The 20,734-nt window shown below is 39.2% G+C and overlaps 1 protein-coding gene across 1 annotated transcript in view; it reads right to left on the bottom strand.

The window, feature by feature from the left end:
• galnt14 (UDP-N-acetyl-alpha-D-galactosamine:polypeptide N-acetylgalactosaminyltransferase 14 (GalNAc-T14)) overlaps positions 1 to 20,734 on the bottom strand; it is a 215,375-nt gene that overhangs the window by 95,349 nt on the left and 99,292 nt on the right. Inside the window, exon 3 of the mRNA XM_040017048.1 lies at positions 5,928 to 6,026. Coding sequence (XP_039872982.1) covers positions 5,928 to 6,026 — 99 coding nt within the window. The remainder of the gene's footprint in view (positions 1 to 5,927; positions 6,027 to 20,734) is intronic.

Here is a 20,734-nt window from a genome sequence, read left to right as displayed (position 1 = left end):
AGAAGTGGCATTTCTACTCTTGCAGTGAGTGCTGGCTGCTGAGCAGAGCAGGATGGTTGCTTGGCTGGATTACAGACTGACTGATGGACCGATTGGGTAATTAGACAACTCCCTGAGGTTTATTTCACACACAAATTTAACACTTGACCTTCTTAAAGAAAATTTCTACATTTAAACTGTACAAAAAGAAAGTCTGTTGAACTGCGATGCTAATTGTGGTTCATAGCATCATTTACTTTCTAATACTACAAAAGCAAGCAAAACTATCTGCAGATAATACTTCAAACCACTGTGTAAATCATAGGTAAATACCATTTAGTATAACCTTCATACTGGTCTTGAAGACAGACTGATCAGGTAAAGAATGAAGGATCCACCAAATTCTTCCTAGTTATAATTCTGTTAGTGTTTTACATTTTTATTCTAAAATAGTTAAGAAAAACATTTTATTATTTTATTTTTATTGGACTATAAGAACGGGGATTTAAAACTGTGATGAGTGTGCAATGCTGCCTATAATGTTTCCACAACAACAAAACGCTTCAAAAATGCCCCTGTCTCCAGATTATTTAGAATGACAGCTTGAGCTTGAAAATATATATGATTATATGATCAACAGAAAATGTCCTAAAGCTACAGGAATGAGTCCCTTCTCAGCCAGTCCTTTGTTTCATTTGCAAAAAGCAGCATGTGAAACAGATATGTAGATAACACACAGCATGTGTGTGCTGCTTGGCATATGAAGGATGTAGATGAATGCAGTCTTGGGTGTCATTGTGTTTAGAGTGCCCTCACATAGAGAGGAAAAACGAACCACAATCAGCGGTTAATTGAACGCATGTAAACAAAAATGCACGATAAGTGCGGGCTGGATATCAAAACAAATATCACACCCGAACATTTAATTAACCCTTTTCTCCACTCAATTAACATTCAGTGTGCAGTGATTTGGCTGAAGATGTAAAATGAATTGAAAACATAATGAACAGTGAAATGCATTAAACTAGATTTTATTTAATAGATATATTTCTTCATCTGCAACATGCTGCCACAATCAATCCCTTTTGTAGGATTTTTTTCATGTCATTAAATTTGACATTAACATAACAACCAACTGAATCATAACATACAATAACATATAACATAACATAACAGTAGGAATGATGATCACAGAATAATATTTGTAGCGCTTTTCTCTCATTTTCCCATTTCCTGCTGTAGCTCCTTTGTACATAATGAAACCTTTGCAGTTCAGGAGCCTGTTTTACATGAACACACACACAGAGCCAAAACAAACTAAATCTATTAAAAACCAAATATCCCAAAAGCTCCTCGTTTTTATTTTTCTGTCATTGCCTCTCTCTCTCTCTCTCTCTCTCTCTCATGTGGCCTGCTTATCTCTTGCCCAGCGGAGACAGAAGATGAGATCAATTTTCAGGATCAGACCTTGATTAAATATCGACAAGGCCTGGCTCTCCCTCAGAAAGCAACTCTTTGATCACCAGATGAAAAGCTTTCAAAGTACCCATCATTGTCTCAAATCAAACTTATTAAAGTTCGGCGTGCATACTGCCGAGCCCTAAAGCACACAAAGGTCCAAAATTACACCCCTTTGTAATGTAATTGTAGGCATTCAATACATTTTCAGTGTTTTCAGAGTCCTTGAAGCAAAACATGATTGCAGATAGTAAAAAGCAAACTTATCTTTCCATTATCAGGCTATTCAAGTTTTTTTTTTCTATTCTTTTTTCACTCAGCATGAATAGTGGCGCTTGAAATTAGACTTCAGTTGTCTGCCGTCTATGACTGAATGCCTCTCAAAGCCTCTTAAAAGAAAAAAATCTACAAAGTTTCACTAAACTGAAGATCTTTGCAAACTTTTCATGATCCAGTGAAGAGACAGGCACACTGATATTTTTAAGCATTTTTCACACAAAGAGTACGATGCTGAAGCTTTTTTCCAATTCAGTATTTTAACTCTGCCTCGGTTTAGTGGTACATCCTTCCCTTCTGCTTTTCTTGGGGCAGTTTTATAAACATTTGGTATTCATGTACTCGTGGAAATCTCTGGCAAGGTTTTTGCCAAGGAGAACTTGTTTGTGCAGCTAAGCAGGACCACCAGTTATCAACACATTCAAGGTACATTAAGCCAGATTTTCTATAGTGTGTTATAATACTAAACTTTAAAGGACACCTATTAGTATCATGGAAATCATTCTGACACTTCTAAAGAATAACAATAAAACAAAAAACAAAAAACTACCACACCAATACAGCCTTCTGGGAAAAAATCAGCCACATTTGGGCAAGAAGATAAATGCAACTAATAGTTAAATATTTAAGTATAATAACTTTTTGTGCTGGTGCAGATTAGGGCATGTAAAATGTGTTCTGGTATCTTTTCATGTAGTTAATCATGTCGTAGTTTTTTAATACGTCTTTAACACTGTAAACTTATACAATTAAACCAATAATAATGAAGTAAACTAGCAAAGTAGTTTTGGTAAAAGCCAAATGTAAAAATGATTTTATACAATTCCCAAAACCTAGTTTTTGTTTGTTTTGAGCCACCACCGACTCAACCATCTTTCTGTGTGGATTTTGTCACCCTCTCAAACACTTACGCAGGTAAGAAATGGGTAAGCAGTGATAGGAACGAAAACAATATGAGAATTTGACTGAATGACCTTTTGGGAGCACTTGCAGTAAAATTTCATAGGGCACAAATATAAGCTGAAAGCACTGCCTGGCTATAAAGTCATCAGTCTAAAAATTGATGGTTTGTTTTGAGTGAGGGCAAATGTAATTAGCACACAATTTGCTCTTAATGGGCCACAACCTGCAAAGCCACACCATAGTCCATTAAGGACCCTTAAGTAACCTACTAAGGGACTATGGAAACACTCTGTGATCCCACAGCGTCACTCTGTCTTAGAAAAAAAACATACTTTGTAAACATCGCATCTAATATGTTTGTTTCCAATTTACTATTCTCAAAAAAGATCTGTGTGTAGCCTCCAATACAGAAGTTACTCCACACTTACAGTCTCATTACTCATAACATCACCAGTTTCTGTTTCTTGGCTGTTTTTTCTGTTGTCAGCTGCACTGGCTTTCAGAAAAACTGCAAATGTCAAGTGATCTGTTGCAGCACTCTTAACTCGTCTGAGCTTTACCCAAGTGCGTCACTCTCCCTGTAAAGACACCAGTTGAAGCTCTTCTGTCAAGTGGTTGATTTCTGTTAAGACACCGATCCTTTAGTTTGGCAGGGCTAATTTTCACAAAAACTATATGAAACGTCAAAAGCTGACAATTCTTCGACAGCCACACCAAATCCACGCAGGGTTTGTCCCCTTTCCTTTTGAAAATCACCAAAGCCTAAACAAGGAGAGACTGTCCACAATGACAATTTAAAAAAAGGTTTTTTTTTAATGTCAAACTGATGAGCATCTCTGAATGCACAACAAATTGAACCTTGGCAGGCGAAGCCCACACCAGGTGCCACTCCTATCAGCTAAAAACAGGAAACTGAGGGTACAAATCACTGGATTCACCAAAATTGGACAACAGAAGATTGGAAATACATTGCATCCATTCAAAATATGATTTTCTAGGGAGAGATACAGTCTTTCATTAAAAAACACAAATACTCTTTTTGTTGCAAGCAACTTACTTTGTTATATTAACTGGTATTTAAGGGCAATAAAAATACATAAATATGTCTAAATACAAATAATACACAGCTTAATGTCTTTCAGATGGACTATACAGTGTATTTATCTTCAAATGTTTTAATGCCAAGCAAACCAGTTTGGAGCAGCGTGGAAGCTTCAGAGGATCTAATGCACCCTGGTGAGCACAAACGTTCCAAATTCACAAAGTAAAAATAAAAGGCAGCTAAACTACTTCTAGCTCCAAGTCACTACCGGCAAACACACACACACACTTGTACGCATACAGAGAGAGAGACAGAGCCAAAGGGAGCAGAGGGGCCCAGGGAGACAGATTGTCTTTTAATTGGTTGAAAACTGCAGAGCTCTGAGAAGGGCTGAAGGGGACACACACACACACAGCAAACATACACACACAAATCACAAAATGTCCTCTGTGATAGTGAGGAGACGTAGCCAGTCCCTGCTGACTGACTGGTATAATGAGCTGAACTCAAGCCAAAACTTGTGTGTGTCTGTGAGTCTTTGTGTATCTGTTTGTGCTGATTGTGGGTGTGGTAACCTGCTGACAGAACGATGGTTCAATGATAGAGTGGATTGAGGGTCAAGAGAATGTAAATGTGTGTCTTTTGAATGTTGCTCTGCTTACCGGCAAACAATAAATAAAGTCAGAACAATACAGGTTGATGAAGGCTGATACGATTTAATATTTCAATACCTTTTCTTCCTTTAGGGGTTGCCAGAGCAAATCATCTGCCTCCATCTCACTCTAGCATCCTCCTCTGTTCCTCAAATCCTCTGCATGTCCTCTTTCATCACATATCATCTGTAGTTTTAATATTTTTCCTCCTGCCTAGCAGCCCCATCTTCAGCATCCTGTGTCCTATATATCCAGTATCCCTCCTCTGTCCATGTCCAAGCTGCTCAACCTGAGCTGTCCCTCTGATACACTCATTTCTAATCCTGTCCATCCTGGTCTTTAACTTCAACTCTGCCACCTCCAACTCGTCCTCCTGTCTTTTCCACCATGTCCTGAATACACATTATAGGAGGTCTCACCACCATCTTGTAAACCTTCCCCTTCACTCTTGCTTCTACTGTTCTGCAAGAAATTCCCCCAGACACTATTCTCCACCCACTCCACCCTACCTGTACTCTCCTCTTCACCTATACTGTTACTACAGTATGCTTTCTCTAGATCCACACTCTCAAAGGATACATTATATCTTTAGTGCTTTTTCTCAGCATAAAGCCATACTACTCACCATACTATCAGCATACCACATCAGCTTGTGAGTGTATATTCGTTCACGCTTGTTCTTAAAAATTTGTAGCAATTAACTTCCCCATTCCTCAGTTATCCCCTTACTCTCCAAGACTGTGTTAAACAGTCTGGTCAATCTTTTGCCCTCTCTCCACACCTTCATCGCCTCTTTTGATGCCTTCACTAGCTCGACCTGATATCGTGTTGGTCTTATTCCTGGACCAATAAAACGAATGTTTGTCCAGGTTCAACATTGCAAGTGACCAGTCACATTGTAGCAATGTCATAGTTTTGCTTCATGGAAACACGTCACACCACACATCAAATCATAAAGTGGTGAACCCTAACCCACACTCTAACTTTAGCTGTAACCTCTAACCCTATCTGTGATTTTTTCCTGATTGGATATGTGTAGGTTTTTTCCAAGTCACAGAGCTATGACATCATAGCAATATAATTGTTTAGATGCAATTTTGATCCTGGAAAAACATTATCTTAATTCAGGAACAACATTAACACAAGGATGAGATCAGACAGACTGCCTCATCCTTACTAATCTCTGCACTTCATTCAGCAACTTTCCTTCATCCATCCTCTTCTCCCTCATTTTCTTCATTCATCGGATCCTCAAAGTACTCCATCCATCTATTCTCAACACTCGCTTGATTTGTTAGCACATTTCCATCTCCATCCTTAATCACTCTAACCTGTTGCACATCCTTTTTAACTCAGTCTCTCTACCTTGCTTGTCAATACAAGTCCTTTTGTGTCCAATCTCACATACCACTCACTATAAGCCTTTTTCCTTTGCTACCACTCTCTTTGATGTACACCTAGCATCTCAGTAATCCTGTCTACTTTTTTCATGACTTTAATATTTAGATACAAATAACCAAAATCCTCCTAGAATTGGGATTGGGTGTGAATTACATAGCACAATTGCAGTTTTATCACTGAGCTCTACCATATAGAAGTCTCAGATGTGTGTTTACCTCTTGATGGTCCGCAGCAGAGTTGATCTGGCCTCATTGTGAAAGGTGATGATGATGGAGGTTGAAGGAAGTTCTGAGTCGTAGTGAAGAGTGGTGCACCTAAAGAAAGAGAAAAGCATTACTCAATGCTACTAGCAAGGAACCATTTGATTTAGTAAAAGGCGAGTCAAATTTTAAAATGCTGTATTAAAAGACAGATAAACATAAACTGTTTTGAACTTTGAGTAAAAGTTAAATGAGCAACAAGTCCTCCAACTACTCTTTTGTTCAGCTCAGCTCGCTGTCAGTTCCCAAAATATAACAAATTGACTTTCAGGCAAGACACACATTTTCAAGTTGAGTCAAAAATCAAAGGCTGTCTGATCTTGACATAACAAATCTGGCAAGAGATTAGAGGAGCACCCATGTAGCAACTGTGGTCTCCACCACCCTAGCCAGAGATAGTCAAACATTACAGTGAGACTACTGCATCAGCTGACAGCTCAGCTCATATCCTTCTAAACCTCAAGTCCAAGCCACTTTGCAACCCAGCTCCATCCTTGTCACTCCCTTTATGCTGCGTCTGACTTTATTAATGTCATATCTGTTGTCGCTGTATATCTGCTTTGTGCTTGGGTCTTGCTGCTGTTCCCTGCCTCTAGTTTTCCGTGTATCCCCATAAAAGGATGTGTAGTACCTGACAATAAAACAATGCTACTAAATAAAAATTTCTAAAACTGACTATACTGGTAAAACACAAAAGGCTTGAATTAATGGAATTAATACAGAATGAATGTAAGTTTATTATTTAAAATATTTAAATATAAAAGAAAATTACCCCAACTATCGTCAACATGCATCAATCTTGAGATTCCTTCCCAGATGATTTCTCTCGCACTCACACTATGTGATTGTAATGACCCACACCTTGAATCACATCTTGGCTCATGTGGTGGTAGCAAACTACATGAGGCATGGAGGTTCTGTGACTATCAGGACCACCCCCAAGATGATAACCCCAATACGGGTTTAATATCTATGACTCCCAGTCAGTTTCCAAAACTGAAGAAGGATTTTAGATGAGAGAGAAAATGTCTTCATGAACCTAAAAAGAAATCCAACTGCTTTCAACTTAAGTGCTTAAGACTACCATGATACACGCAAAACAAGCAATTTTCTAGAATTTCTATTTAATTATTATTTTTTTGTGATGTGCTGGTATACAAACATACACTATACTGGTCAATAGTACTTGTTTTAAGGTGATTACTGTGAGACTATTTCCTATAATGTTGGCTGCTCATGTCTTCAGGTGTAACACACACACGCGCGCACACACACACACACACACACACACACACACACACACACACACACACACACACACACACACACACACACACACAAACAGTAACCAAGTGATCAGACCAGACATGTTGAAAATGAATTATAGATGACCACCACAATGCTCATTAAAATACGTTGCAAAGTGTGTGCATGTTTGATTGCAGTGCATTCGCTGGGTCAGCAGGCTTTTCTTCTAAAAGAGAAGAGGAACGCACACACACATCACACGTACATACACACACAGACGCACACACACACAGGCGCACTGTATAATGAGAAGACTGGCCTTTACCTATCAGATTGATGGATTGGTGACATTTTCCAACAGAAACAGTCTGCTTGGTCTGTTCTGGCCTTTATTTTTAAGAAGTTCACCTTTCTCGAATATGTGTGTGTCTGTGTGTGTTTGTGCATCTGTGTGTTTGTAGAACTAAACATACTGCATCATTAACCAGCCTAACATGTGGCTTTCTGCAGCTCACCTAATCTACTTCCATAACGTGTTTCATTATTTGTTTTGCAGAAGGCAACGAGGTTAGAATATTCAATTTAATATACCGCATACAAGCAAGAAAAATGTGATTGGTTTTATCCATTTCCTTTGATACAAAACAGGAAAAAAAGTTTCCTGTTTTGTATCATTACAAGAGGATCAATACAAAATGTGAAATGTAAACGCACAAACAAATTCCCAGAAGGCATTTTTACAGATCAAAAACTAGCCATTTGACATATAATTTTGTATGTAATAAATGAAAAGCATGCTCTGCTGGGGTGAAATCAGGTCACTGACTTAGACATGAAAGAATATCCAATTTCTTTGTCTTGAGAAACTCTTGCATTGCTTCTGCATTTGTCTGAATAGGAACAAAGAGTATAGCTTTGTACACTTCATAATTCATCCATGACACATTATCATTAAACACTGTTGGCCCAGTTCTACAGGCAGTCATTCACACCCATACCATAAAATTGCCTACACCATGTTTGACAGATGATGCACTGTGCTTCACATTTCCTTTTTATACTTTTTTCAGCCTACAAGTTCATTCCGGTTTCATTTACCCAAAGAATCTTTGGATTCTTTGAACTGTTGGACTTTTGGATGTTTTCTATTAAATCAGATTTTCTGCAAACCAAGGCGCTGTGGTTGTAAACCCATTGTATTACAACTATTGACTGTAGATGCTGACAATGACGTCCTCCTCCTGACACTCTTGAGCTACCTCCTCAAGAGTGATCTTGACTTGGTTAGGTTGAGACGGAGGTTTATTGTAGAGTCTTTACTTTACAGTATAAACCGCCTCGAGGCAACTGCTGTTGTGATTTGGCACTATATAAATAAACTGAACTCCATTCAATTTTTCTTAACTATGAAATGAATTCTGTCGTCATACACTTTAGTTGTGTTCAATGGCCTTCCAGGCTTTGCTAGAATTTGCCTATCCCCACTACTAACTTTAAACACTAGGTCTGCTTTATTTTCCATATTATAACATGGGAACAGGCCTCACCTCATCACAACACTGCTTGTTAGTCAATTGTCCAATTACTTTTATGTATGAAAATGGCTGTATTTAATGCAACATTTTTGCAAACCTTGAACTGAAGCTGTCTGCTAACTGCCACAACCTACCTGTTCACTGCTGCACATCTTAAATGCTTGACTTTAAATTAACTGTGGTTTACAGACAAAAAAAGGAAGCTGTATTCATTTATTTATTTCATTTAGAAAGAAGGGCAATACATATTAATGAACATTTTAACAAATGTAAATATGCCAGATTATAGCCTTGGGCTAATTTCCATCCGCAGACCCTCTGGCAGGTTGGTGTTACACACAAGTTAGTAAAAACATACAGAGACACTATTTACAGATCATGTGACAAGGACAAAATCAGTGATCACATTATACTAGAACAAACAATGACAAGAAGAGTGGACAACAGAGGACAATATAGATAACAATAATGGAAACACATCAATTATATTGCACAAACCCCAGTATTGCACATGCCCTGACTGTCCTGATATTGCACTGACCCATTACACTAATAGTTGTTTCCCTTTTTTGTAATACACTAACTCTTTTCATGTTCAATATAAAGCATGATTATTAAACATGATCACATGTTTGTGTGTCCCTCAGCTGCCCTTTTAAGTGACTCTTAAAGATGGGGAGACTTGTACGTTCCCTCACTGACAGTGGAAGACTATTCCAGAAGCTCATTCCTTGATATGACAGAGCATTCTGTGAAAAGGTGGTCCGTCTGAATGCCAATTCACAATCAACTCTCACAGTTGCTCGAGTCAGTCACTACCCGGCAACACTGCTAGACTTTTGTTTAATAAAATCACTCATTGGTGGAAGCGCCAGACCATGTTTGTATATTTGACAAGCAGATTTAAATAATTTGAAATTACTTAAAATTTAGAAAGTTGTATTTATCTAAAATGTGTTTTTTTCCAGCAACTCGTTGACTCAACAGAAATATGTTGTATTGTGTATATAATTCATATTGTAACACAGTATTAAAATTAAAAAGTGGTTAGTCACATATTATATAGGCAGTCCACATAATTTTCTCCAAGCATGTTCATATCATAGTGCTCAAAAATACAGAATTTTCTTGTAGCATAAGTACAAATATTCACATTTCCCAGCAAGACAGATTGGGGAGCTCCTTCCTGTTGCTGCCCAACTTTGTAGTTCAAAAAGATAAGATATATATATTCCTCACAGAAAAATCTAAGGGAAGGAGACTTTTCTACTTCCCTGACATATGAAAAACGAAGACACCAAAAGCATGTTGCCTTACTGTGATCATACCAAATATTTTTTTCATACCACAAAACATAAATATGTCTTCTGATATAAGTTTCTTTGGAGCTTATCTGTGTTTCTGTATTCATGGCTTATCAAACACGATGCCAGACTGAGTTTCTTGGGATTTATTCACTAAACATAAACTCGAAAACATTGTTTCCAACCTTCCAAGATCACATCAGTCGGGTCATGTGTAATTATTCAGGAACACATTCAACAACAAGGAATATCCAATGAGCTGAGTTTTTGTATTAGCAGACCGCATGTGCCACATTTCCACTACTTTGTGAGCTCAACTCAGTGTGCATCATCTAAGTGTCCTTGAGCTAAACATTGAACCTCCTCTTGAGATCTGCTGTGGGTTAGAACACAAGCTCAACTCCTAATTTGTTGTATTAACAGGTCGGCACGCAGCATCAGTCAGCGCGCACGAGCACCCGGCTGTGAAATAATACCATCAGCACCTCATTAACTCGCAATTTGATTTTTTTTTTCCTTTTTTGTTTGGAGGCACAGAGATGAAGTAGGGAAACAATATTTCCAAAGGAGATTAGAGAATTTGTCTACCCATGCATTCCTATCTATGCATGTATACTTTAGTTGTTTTTCCTCCTTTATTCTTTTATTTATTCATCACTCTAACATTATTACAGTCTGCTTTGGTTTTCCCTTACTTTTATGGTTCCTGTTTTTCACACAGTTTGGAGCTCCTCTGAGTTTTCTATCCTTGTTTTTTGTTATTAGGTGTTTTCTGGTTCTCTCAGTTATGTTCTATGGCTGTTTCTTTCTGTGCGAATTTTTCATTTCTGTGTTCAGCTTCCTTCTCTTGGCATTTCCTCTTTTACTTTGTTAGTTAGTGTCCCATTTGTCTTTTATCCTGTTCCCTAAACAATATCTAGTCCTCTCTTATATTGTCTATTGAGTGTTTATAGGGAGAACACACAGGGAGTGTGTTCTCCCTATGTGCTCTTTGCTCATTTATGGGGTTTCTTGGATTTGGTTTTTTTTTTGTTTCTTTTGTATTTTTTTTACTTTTTATTTTGTATTTTTACTTTTAAAGTTTGCACCTACCTTATAAAAGGTCAGATATGTTTTGTTAACTCTGTCTGCCTTTTCAGTTTTGTGTTTGGGTCCACTGTCAGCATAGACTGCAACACTTTCTATTATTTCGTTTTCCATTAGTATTTTTCATCAGAACATACGATAATGGGGCAAATTAGTGAAGAATTAAGTTCTGTGTCAAACAGCAGTGCATATTTCTAAGGTAGTCCAACAGCCGGTGTGGAATAAACTGTGCATTAGATTTCAATGTTTCTACCCACAAGTTCCTAGAGCACACTGCCAAAACATCACTTAAACCAGACATGATCATCACCTCTGAGGCCACAAAACAGCTGGAACTCTCAATGCCATGAGAAGACCATAATGAGGAAACCAACGAGAGTAAACATGCAAGGCACCAGGAACTGGCAGAGGAGTAAAGGAGCACAGGCGGAAGGAAACCCTACAAGCCAGCTTGTAATGATGTAGAGATTTTGCAGCTTCACTCAGCTTCCTGTTCTGGTTAAGAGACACGTGTAGCCAAAAAAAGGCACTTTTGCCTTCACAGGGTTCCACATTAGTCCCGTTGTCCACATTACACTGATGTGCACACATGAGTGTGCGTACTTCATGCTCCACAAAACCCTTGCATAAAGGATAAAATAGGCTTCGTAGAGTTCCTGACTTCACAGTGGAGTACTATTTTATCCTACTGCTACCTTGGTTTTGGATACAAAGAGTAGACACTTGATACATTTTCACATATTCAAACCTTATGTGAAGAAGAAAGTGAATGTGACTTCTGATATTTGGGCAAGTTTAGTTTGCATTGCAGAGCTGCATCATGCTTGAAAACCAGACGGACAGTAAATAACACTGACTGTGCCACACTTTGTGATTATGTTCCAGCTAGTTTCAAATCTCATGCACACCATACCCAAATAAGCTTTATCTGAAACAGAGTTCTTCACCTAAATCAGACATTTAAAAATGTTTTAACCATTTTTATTGCTTTATTATTTTATTGGTTTTAGCAGCACTTTAGCCAGAGTACAATTTTTGAATATGCTCATTAATCAGATGGTGGATTCAAACCCAGTAACATCTTGCTGTGAGGCAACAGTGCTAACCACTGTTACATCGTCCATATCTGTTTATGTAGAGGTTAAAGTGCCCTTAAATATACACACATACATATGCACACTTGGGAAAGTCAAGGTTTTTCAAAGCTGAGCATCAGTGAAATCTTTCGCTTCTTTGAATTCGGATTTCTTTCTATATTTTTACGTCCTTACTCTTTCCTTTTCCATTGTCTGTCCCTTTCCCTGGGTGAGAGCGGGAATATGCACGATATATATTTGTCATATCATATCCCATCATGCCTCTCTGCCTCCTCCATCCCTCTATCTCCCTGCCTCCATCTCTGGTTTTTGCTGCAGTTGATTTATTCAGCAGCTCTACCAGAGAGGAACGATAAGAAGATAAAGACGAGCCGCTTCCGAGTGAGAGACTGTGTGTGGTGTGTGTGTGGTGTGTGTGTGTGTTTGAGACAGAGACTGAATGAAAGATGATTGAGGTCGAGAGACATTGACAGACAGGCAGAGAGAGAGAGAGCAACAGAGATGTTCAGATAAAAGTTCTGCTGACAGTTGACTGATGTTAAAGCTGATATGAACAAGCCTTTATACTCCCAAAGCAAGTGTGTATGTATGTATGTGCATGCGTATCAATGTGTGTGTGTGTGTGTGTGTGTTAGTGTTAACTCCCTGCTGCGTCAAAGCTAAAGAGAACACAAATAAACAGTGAAGGAAATACAGGAATGCAAAAAAAAAGAGAGGGACAGGAGAAACCATGACAAAAAAAGCGAAAGGACAAGGTAGGTGTGAGAGAGGAGGAGACAAGGAAAAGACAGAATGTGAGATGGGAGTTGAAAGCTGTGATGAGAAGGAGCAAAGAAACTAGGATATAGTAAAGAGGGATCTGAATAGGAAAAGAGCAGGAGTCTATTGTAAGTGAAAAAAGGAACAAAAAAGTAAAAGAAATGGAGAAGTGTGCATGTTGTAAAATAAGGAAAAGGAGATGTCAGAGGGGAAAAATAGATGAGATTAAAAAGATGGAAGCAAGAGAGAAAATAAAACTACAAGAGAAGGAAAAGAAAATCAAACTAAGAAGTGATTCTCATTCAACTTCCTAGCTATTACTACTATAAATCACAAAAAATCTATAATATCCACTGGAGATAAAAACAGTAAAGGCAAAAACAAGTGTAAAAAGGCAGAAACATTTTCATTTACTAGTGAGAAACACTAAACTGGGCCATTAACATCTCCCAGTGTCCTCCCTCAGTAAAGCCAAATCTGAAGCTGCATATCTGTATTCTGCCCACAGTTTGAAATTGATGAAAAGGGAAGGAAGGAGAAGAAAAGCAGAGGAAACAAAACCACACGGCAATGAAACAAAAAGAGAGCGAAGAGGAAAGGAGAGTAGGTGAAAAGAAGAGGAGAGCAAATTTTTTTTAAAGAGTGCAGAAGAAGAAGAAGAAGAAAAGTGGGCAAGAATTGAGAGAATATGAGGAATGTCTTTAGTGTACATTTCTGCTCAGATGGTGGGAAAATCATTAATATTTGATGAGGAGTGGCTGCCATTTGTGTGTTTGTGGTTGTGAAAGTGTATGCTGGCTCATCAAAGTTCATCTGGAGGTGAGATAAACACATGAAAAGGGAGGTCAAAACCAGCAGCTACACACACGCACACTCACAGTCCCTCTCTGCAGGCGGTGGCGGCCGACCTGTCAAAATGTGTGTTCGTGCTGCAAAATACTAATGGGCACTGATGTAGCCCTGAGATACTGTCAGACCCGTGCACACGCACAAACACTCTCTCTCTCACTCATACACATACCTGCTCACAGCCTACGATTAACACCTCCAACACTTTTCTCTCCCTCCGTCCTTCACTTGTTCTGCCTCTCAGCCTTTTTCTGTTCTATTTTCCCAGCATTTTTCCCTCGCTCAGTGGCCTGGCCTGCCCCGTCTGTCTCTGCTCTTGTTTTCTCTGTCCGGCGATGTCTTGCTCCTGGCAGAAAACTCACCCAAACAAAGGCATAAAGACTTTGTAATCGAAAGGTAATGGTTTAAAGACTGAATTCTTCCATTCCCCACTAAACTGTTCTCCTCTGGATGGAACACGTCAGTCGGTGAGCTGGATCCTCCAATAAAACCATAAGAGTCTAAGAGAATACTCTCAGAGCACTAATAGTCTGGGGAATATGTGGTAAAAATTATGCTGCCTGCAAGATCATCATTGAAGAGAACAGGATGCCAACGGTGGGCCTGCCAGTTTGGGTTTTCTCTGGTCTAACTGACTTGCCAGTTGCTCTCCATGGTGCTGAACTCAGGTCCTATTAAAGGAGCTCGGGTTTCACACCACACTGGATTTGGTTTCTGACAAATTGATTAGGAACATTCACACGAGTAGCCCGCTGGAGGTCATTTTGTTTAGCTCTAGCAGTGCTGCTCCTCCTCACACAATGCTGTTCCTGCTGCCGGTATCTCCTCCACAGCCTCCACAGACTAGCTAGACAACCTCAGTGGATTGCAGGTACCATCTCATGCTACCAGCACTGATGAGGACACTAACAAAAACCAAAACCAGATAAATATTAGCCAGGAGGCCTTTGGAAGTTGTGGTGTCACCCTCATTAGCACTATAGCAGGTGAAAGTGGATTCAAAATGGTTCATCCTTCTAAGTCTAGTCCAACTGACTTTGGGTTCTACTATGATAATCAAATGTTCCTTGACTTTTTTTGAGCATCGTAAAAGTGTTATAAGTTTTCATATATAGAGCTTTTCTGCTCTCCTGTAGCATTCAAAGCACTTTTTTCTATGAAAAGTCTTTTCTATCTACCTTTCACACTCATTCATACTCCGATGGCTAAATCAGAGAGGAATGCAGACTAGAGCAGCCAAGAATCAAACCACCAACCTTCCAATAAGTAGATGACCTGCTCGGGGGTCATGTGTAGGGAGTCTGCTCTATGCCATTATGTCTTTCTCGTAATCTGTACATAATGTGTTTAGTTGTGCAGAGTAAAATAATCGAAAGTACCTTGTCTGAATAAAAAAAAAAGTGTACAGAATATTTGTTTGCAGCATAAAGGTGCTTGTGATGGAGGACATCCTCAGAACTGCGGTGGAAATATGACCTGTCAAGATGTGCGAATGCCCTGGTTCACCTTGGTAAGTAAACACATCAAATGATGCTGCAGCTTTACGACTGAGTCACCTCAAGTGTTTTGCAGTCATAAAGGAAACACATTCTCATCAAGATTTACTGACCGTCGTCTTCCTTCATGCTGTGATCAGTTCCCAACACTATTAACAGGATGTATGATCATTACTATTACCACGCGATAGGTTTCTATTTCTATTTCTATTTATTTATTGTGGGATGTGATTGGGTTTGTTAATTAAATTGACTTCGTTGTGTTGACTGTTGTTGATTTCTTCTGTGGTTCACCTGTGTTTCCCAGAATGTAGCTTTTAATTTGTGTCAGTATATAAAGTTCTGCTTTATTAGGTCCCCAGCAGTGAGTAATCACGACATGAGAGCAGTGGGAACGTGTAACAAGTGTTTTTCTGTAATCACTGACATTTGAGGTACATTATCATCAGTATCTTTAACATTATTTTGGTTATTTGTGTTTTGCCTAACCTTTCCATATCTGTGCAAACAGTTGGACCCTATATTTGCCTCTGTACAACACTGCTGAAGATTCAAACATGAAGATTTCTAACGATTTGGTATTTGGTAGCTGTTCACTCCGACTTTTAATATGAGCCATATTGAAATATTGGTGCAAAAGTGGCTGAAACACTCAAAGCTGTAAGAAAGATAGCAAAAACACTGATTGGTCAAATCAACAATCAAGTACATTCTTAAAAAGAAGACATTTACAGGAAACCTAAGCAACACAGAAGTAACTAAAGTGGATAATCACAAGAATCTTTCTTTGGATAAGAAAACCCTCTTCACAACATCTAAGTCAAGAAGATTTGACTTAGGGAAATATGTGTATCATTGTCAAGATCTACAATCAAGATACATCTTCATGTAAAAACAGGGTGTACAACAAGGCACATACCATTAATGACAACAAAAACAGGAAGGTCAGATTAGACTTTGTGAGAAAACATCTAAAATAGCCACCATAGTTCTGGAAAAACAATCAAAATCTTTGGACAGATAAAACCTAAATCAGCTTGCACCAGAATGATTGGAAGAGAAAAGGAAAGAGAAGGAAAGGAAGAGCTTATAATTGTAAAGAACACCACATTATCTGTCAAACATGGTTGAGACAATGCTATGGCATGGCCATGCATGACTGTCACTAGATCCGAGCCACTAGTGACGGTGACTCCTGATAGGAGAAGCACAATGAATTGAGAAGTGCACAGGGCTACATGCTGTAAAACTGATTGGACAGCATGCCACTGTGGAAATGGGAAATGAACCAAAGCATACTGGGAAAGCAAGCCAAGAGTGTCTCAAGACAAATAAATGGGATATTCTTCAGTTGCCAAGTCAGTCACCTGATCTTATGTCCGTTGCCGCTGATCTTCAGTCCAGTTCTTGGACTGAAGATCAGCAGCAACAGGCACATCTCATAGATTTATAAAGAAATGGGAACAATGGGAGCTGGTCTTTTGCAAAGTTATCTGTTATGTGCAGACACAACACTGGTTCAAGCCTTGAGTTATATGCGTTTCTCTATATGTTGCTTCAATCACATCCTGATTGTTTGATCCGTAGTGAATACATTAAGCATCTGCAATTGCTTGAATGATTCACAGTTCGGTGTTAAAGCGCTTAACAAACAATTAAGGATAACAAAAATTCATTTGAGAGTGGCTAACTTAAAGAACTGGACTGAAGAACAATGTCTGAAGAAAACCATCGGAAAGCCTGTAGAGCAATTTCTCAAGATCACTTTAAAGATGACAGAGTCTGGCTCCTGGGAAGTAAAATATAGGTACATGAGGGGTGGCTTAAGACTTTTGCACAGTACAATATAAATAAAACGAATGCATTTCCTGAATATTAGTTTTTACTTGAGATCAGAGACTGATCTAATTACTTCACTTGAGACAGCAAAACATTTAAATTCCCTAAAAATAAGCTTACGCTTGCCTCCCAAACACTACATCATCAGGACCCTTTGTTTTTAATGTTCTAAACTTCCTGTGCTTCTCCATGTATTTTCAAGCATGCAGGAATCATAAACTTCTTATGCACCAGTGGAAAGTGCTTACAGCATGCAAACAGAGTTCACAGAAAAGTTGCCTTTTGTTATAAAAAAGAATATTTTTTTAACGTGATATTCTCAGGAATAAACGTGGGAATTATAAGTATAATATCATTCTGCTTTTACGTGGGCAGCATGATATGGAACAATGTCAGTTTAATCTGAGCAAAGTAGCAGCACGCCTGCTGGAGTAAGATATTTTGGTAAGCTTTTCACCTCTGGCCTTTCCTTTTTTCCCCCCTCTTTTTCCACTATCTCTGTCTCGCTTCTATTCAGGTGTTCACAGAGGAGAAGATGGCCTAGTTTTGGCTGGTTAGGCAACAGCCATTTACATATTTATACACACCGACAGTGAATGAGGGAGCAGGGGATTTCTTTTCTCCTGAATGAGAGGAAGAGAAGAAAAGAGGGAAGAAACAGCAAGGGACAGTTGATAATGCTTCATTTCTTCTTTTACTGGAAAATTCCATTAGGAAAATTTCCGAGTCAATGACTCCAATGAATGAATAGCTCAAATGAATACTTTCTGTGGATTCAACTCTTTTAATTGAGCCAGGTTCAATCCATGAAAGGCATTTAGAGGTGTATGGACTTTGCACAAGAATAGAAATTGGCAAGGTATTGGCCTCATTTTCACTTATGTCTCCTAACAAATTTCAGTTTTTAGTTATTTGCAGTTCTTATAAGCAACTATAAAGTTTTCTGCAAGGCTGTGTAAAGCACTCAATCAAACAAAAACACTCAGTAAAACACATGAAACCCATATTAACACATTGGGTAAGATGAAACTTGGCTCATGAGGCACATTTCAATAGACTAAAAACTGTATTTATAGTATAAATGCAAAATAATCATCATCATCTTCATCATCATCAGGGTGGGGGTTTTGTTTAAGGTTTGGTTGGTAAATGTTTCATTGTAAACATTGTACTGTTGAACCTGTGAGTCTGCAGAGGAGCAACTTGCAGCTACTCTTGTGTAGTTGCTGGTACTAATAAGATAAAAGAGACACACACGCACACCCACGCACGCCGATGAATAATTTTCCATTTCTGACATGAAGAAGAAGCAACAACGACCACACTGACGGAAGAGTTACAAATCATGATGAAACTGACATACAACACAGTAATTTAAACTACCACGATTCATGAACATTTGAGTGGATACCAAGACCTTCACCTGGTTATGGTGGCCAGATCCAAACCATCTATATCTACATCATTGTGTGGGTGTGTTTGTCTGTGTGGGCTAATGTGAGACGTGTTACCATCAACTTTGGCCATAGACAGCTTTTAAAAAACCTAAAAAAAAACCCCACATAGATGTAGCTACCAGGACATCACGTATTTTAATCCTGTTTTGAAGTCTGGAGTGTAGCATTGTGTCCTTCTTGACCAAGTATTTTCAATCAAACTACAGGGTGGGCCATTTATATGGATACACCGTAATAACATGGGAATGGCTGGTGATATTAAAGTCCTGTTTGTGGCACATTAGTATATGTGAGGGGGCAAACTCCTCAAGATGGGTGGTGACCACGGTGGCCATCTAGAAGTCGGCCATCTTGGATACAACTTTTGTTTTTTCAATAGGAAGAGGGCCATGTGACACATCAAACTTATTGGTAATGTCACAAGAAAAACAATGGTGTGCTTGGTTTCAACGTAACTTCATTCTTTCATGAGTTATTTACAAGTTTCTGACCACTTATAAAATGTTTTCAATGTGCTGCCCATTGTGTTGGATTGTCAATGCAACCCTCTTCTCCCACTCTTCACACACTGATAGCAACACCGCAGGAGAAATGCCAGCACAGGCATCCACTATCCGTAGTTTCAGGTGCTGCACATCTCGTATCTTCACACCATAGACAATTGCCTTCAGATGACCCCAAAGATAAAAGTCCATGGGGGTCAGATCAGGAGACCTTGGGGGCCAATTAACTGGCCCACGACGACCAATCCACTTTCCAGGAAACTGTTCATCTAGGAATGCTCGGACCTGGCACCCATAATGTGGTGGTGCACCATCTTGCTGGAAAAACTCAGGGAACGTGCCAGCTTCAGTGCATAAAGAGACACTTTACCCTACCGCCTACTATTGTTGGCCAGAGGGGCCGATGGCGCGATATGGCAGCCTCGCTTCTGTCAGTCTGCCCCAGGGCAGCTGTGGCTACAACCGTAGCTTGCCTCCACCAGTGTGTGAATGCGAGAGTGAATGAATAGTGGCATTGTAAAGCGCTTTGAGTGCCTTGAAAAGCGCTATATAAATGCAATCCATTATTAAGAATGGACCCACTGTCGTTGTACCCCATATACCACACCAAACCATCACTTTTGTTGTTCCAACAGTCTTGGAGGGATCCATCCAATGTGGGTTAGTGTCAGACCAATAGCGGTGGTTTTGTTTGTTAACTTCACTATTCACATAAAAGTTTGCCTCATCACTGAACAAAATCTTCTGCGTGAACTGAGGGTCCTGTTCCAATTTTTGTTTTGCCCATTCTGCAAATTCTGTGCGCCAATCTGGGTCATGCTCGTTGAGATGCTGCAGTAGCTGGAGTTTGTAAGGGTGCCATTTGTGAGTAGCTAATATCCACCGAAGGGATGTTCGACTAATGCCACTCTCCAGTCACATGCGGCGAGTGCTACGCTGTGGGCTCTTGCTGAATGAAGCTAGGACAGCCACTGATGTTTCTTCATCAGTGAAAGTTTTCTTGTGTCCACATTTTGGCAAATCCAACACTGAACCAGTTTCACGAAACTTAGCAAACAGTTTGCTAACTGTAGCATGGGAGATGGGTGGTCTCGTAGGGTGTCTTGTTTTAAAATCTGCTGCAATGACCCGGTTACTGCATTCACCAGATATCAACACAATTTCGATCCGCTCCTCGCGTGTTAACCTCTTCGACATGTCAATGGCTGTGAACAAAGAGAAACTTGTAAATAACTCATGAAAGAATAAAGTTGCGTTGAAACCAAGCACACCATTGTTTTTCTTGTGACATTACCAATAAGTTTGATGTGTCACATGGCCCTCTTCCTATTGAAAAAACAAAAGTTGTATCCAAGATGGCCGACTTCTAAATGGCCACCGTGGTCACCACCCATCTTGAGGAGTTTGCCCCCTCACACATACTAATGTGCCACAAACAGGACTTTAATATCACCAACCATTCCCATGTTTTTATGGTGTATCCATATAAATGACCCACCCTGTATAACTACAAAGGTAACGTAAAAGGTTCATACATTTAACTGATGAATAAAATAGTAGTGATAGAGACTCTAGGCACAGTATGGAAA

The sequence above is a fragment of the Simochromis diagramma genome, unplaced genomic scaffold (assembly GCF_900408965.1).
Source record: "Simochromis diagramma unplaced genomic scaffold, fSimDia1.1 OVJJ01000802.1, whole genome shotgun sequence".
Classification (NCBI taxonomy): domain Eukaryota; kingdom Metazoa; phylum Chordata; class Actinopteri; order Cichliformes; family Cichlidae; genus Simochromis; species Simochromis diagramma.
This window is presented reverse-complemented; position numbering and strand designations above follow the sequence as displayed.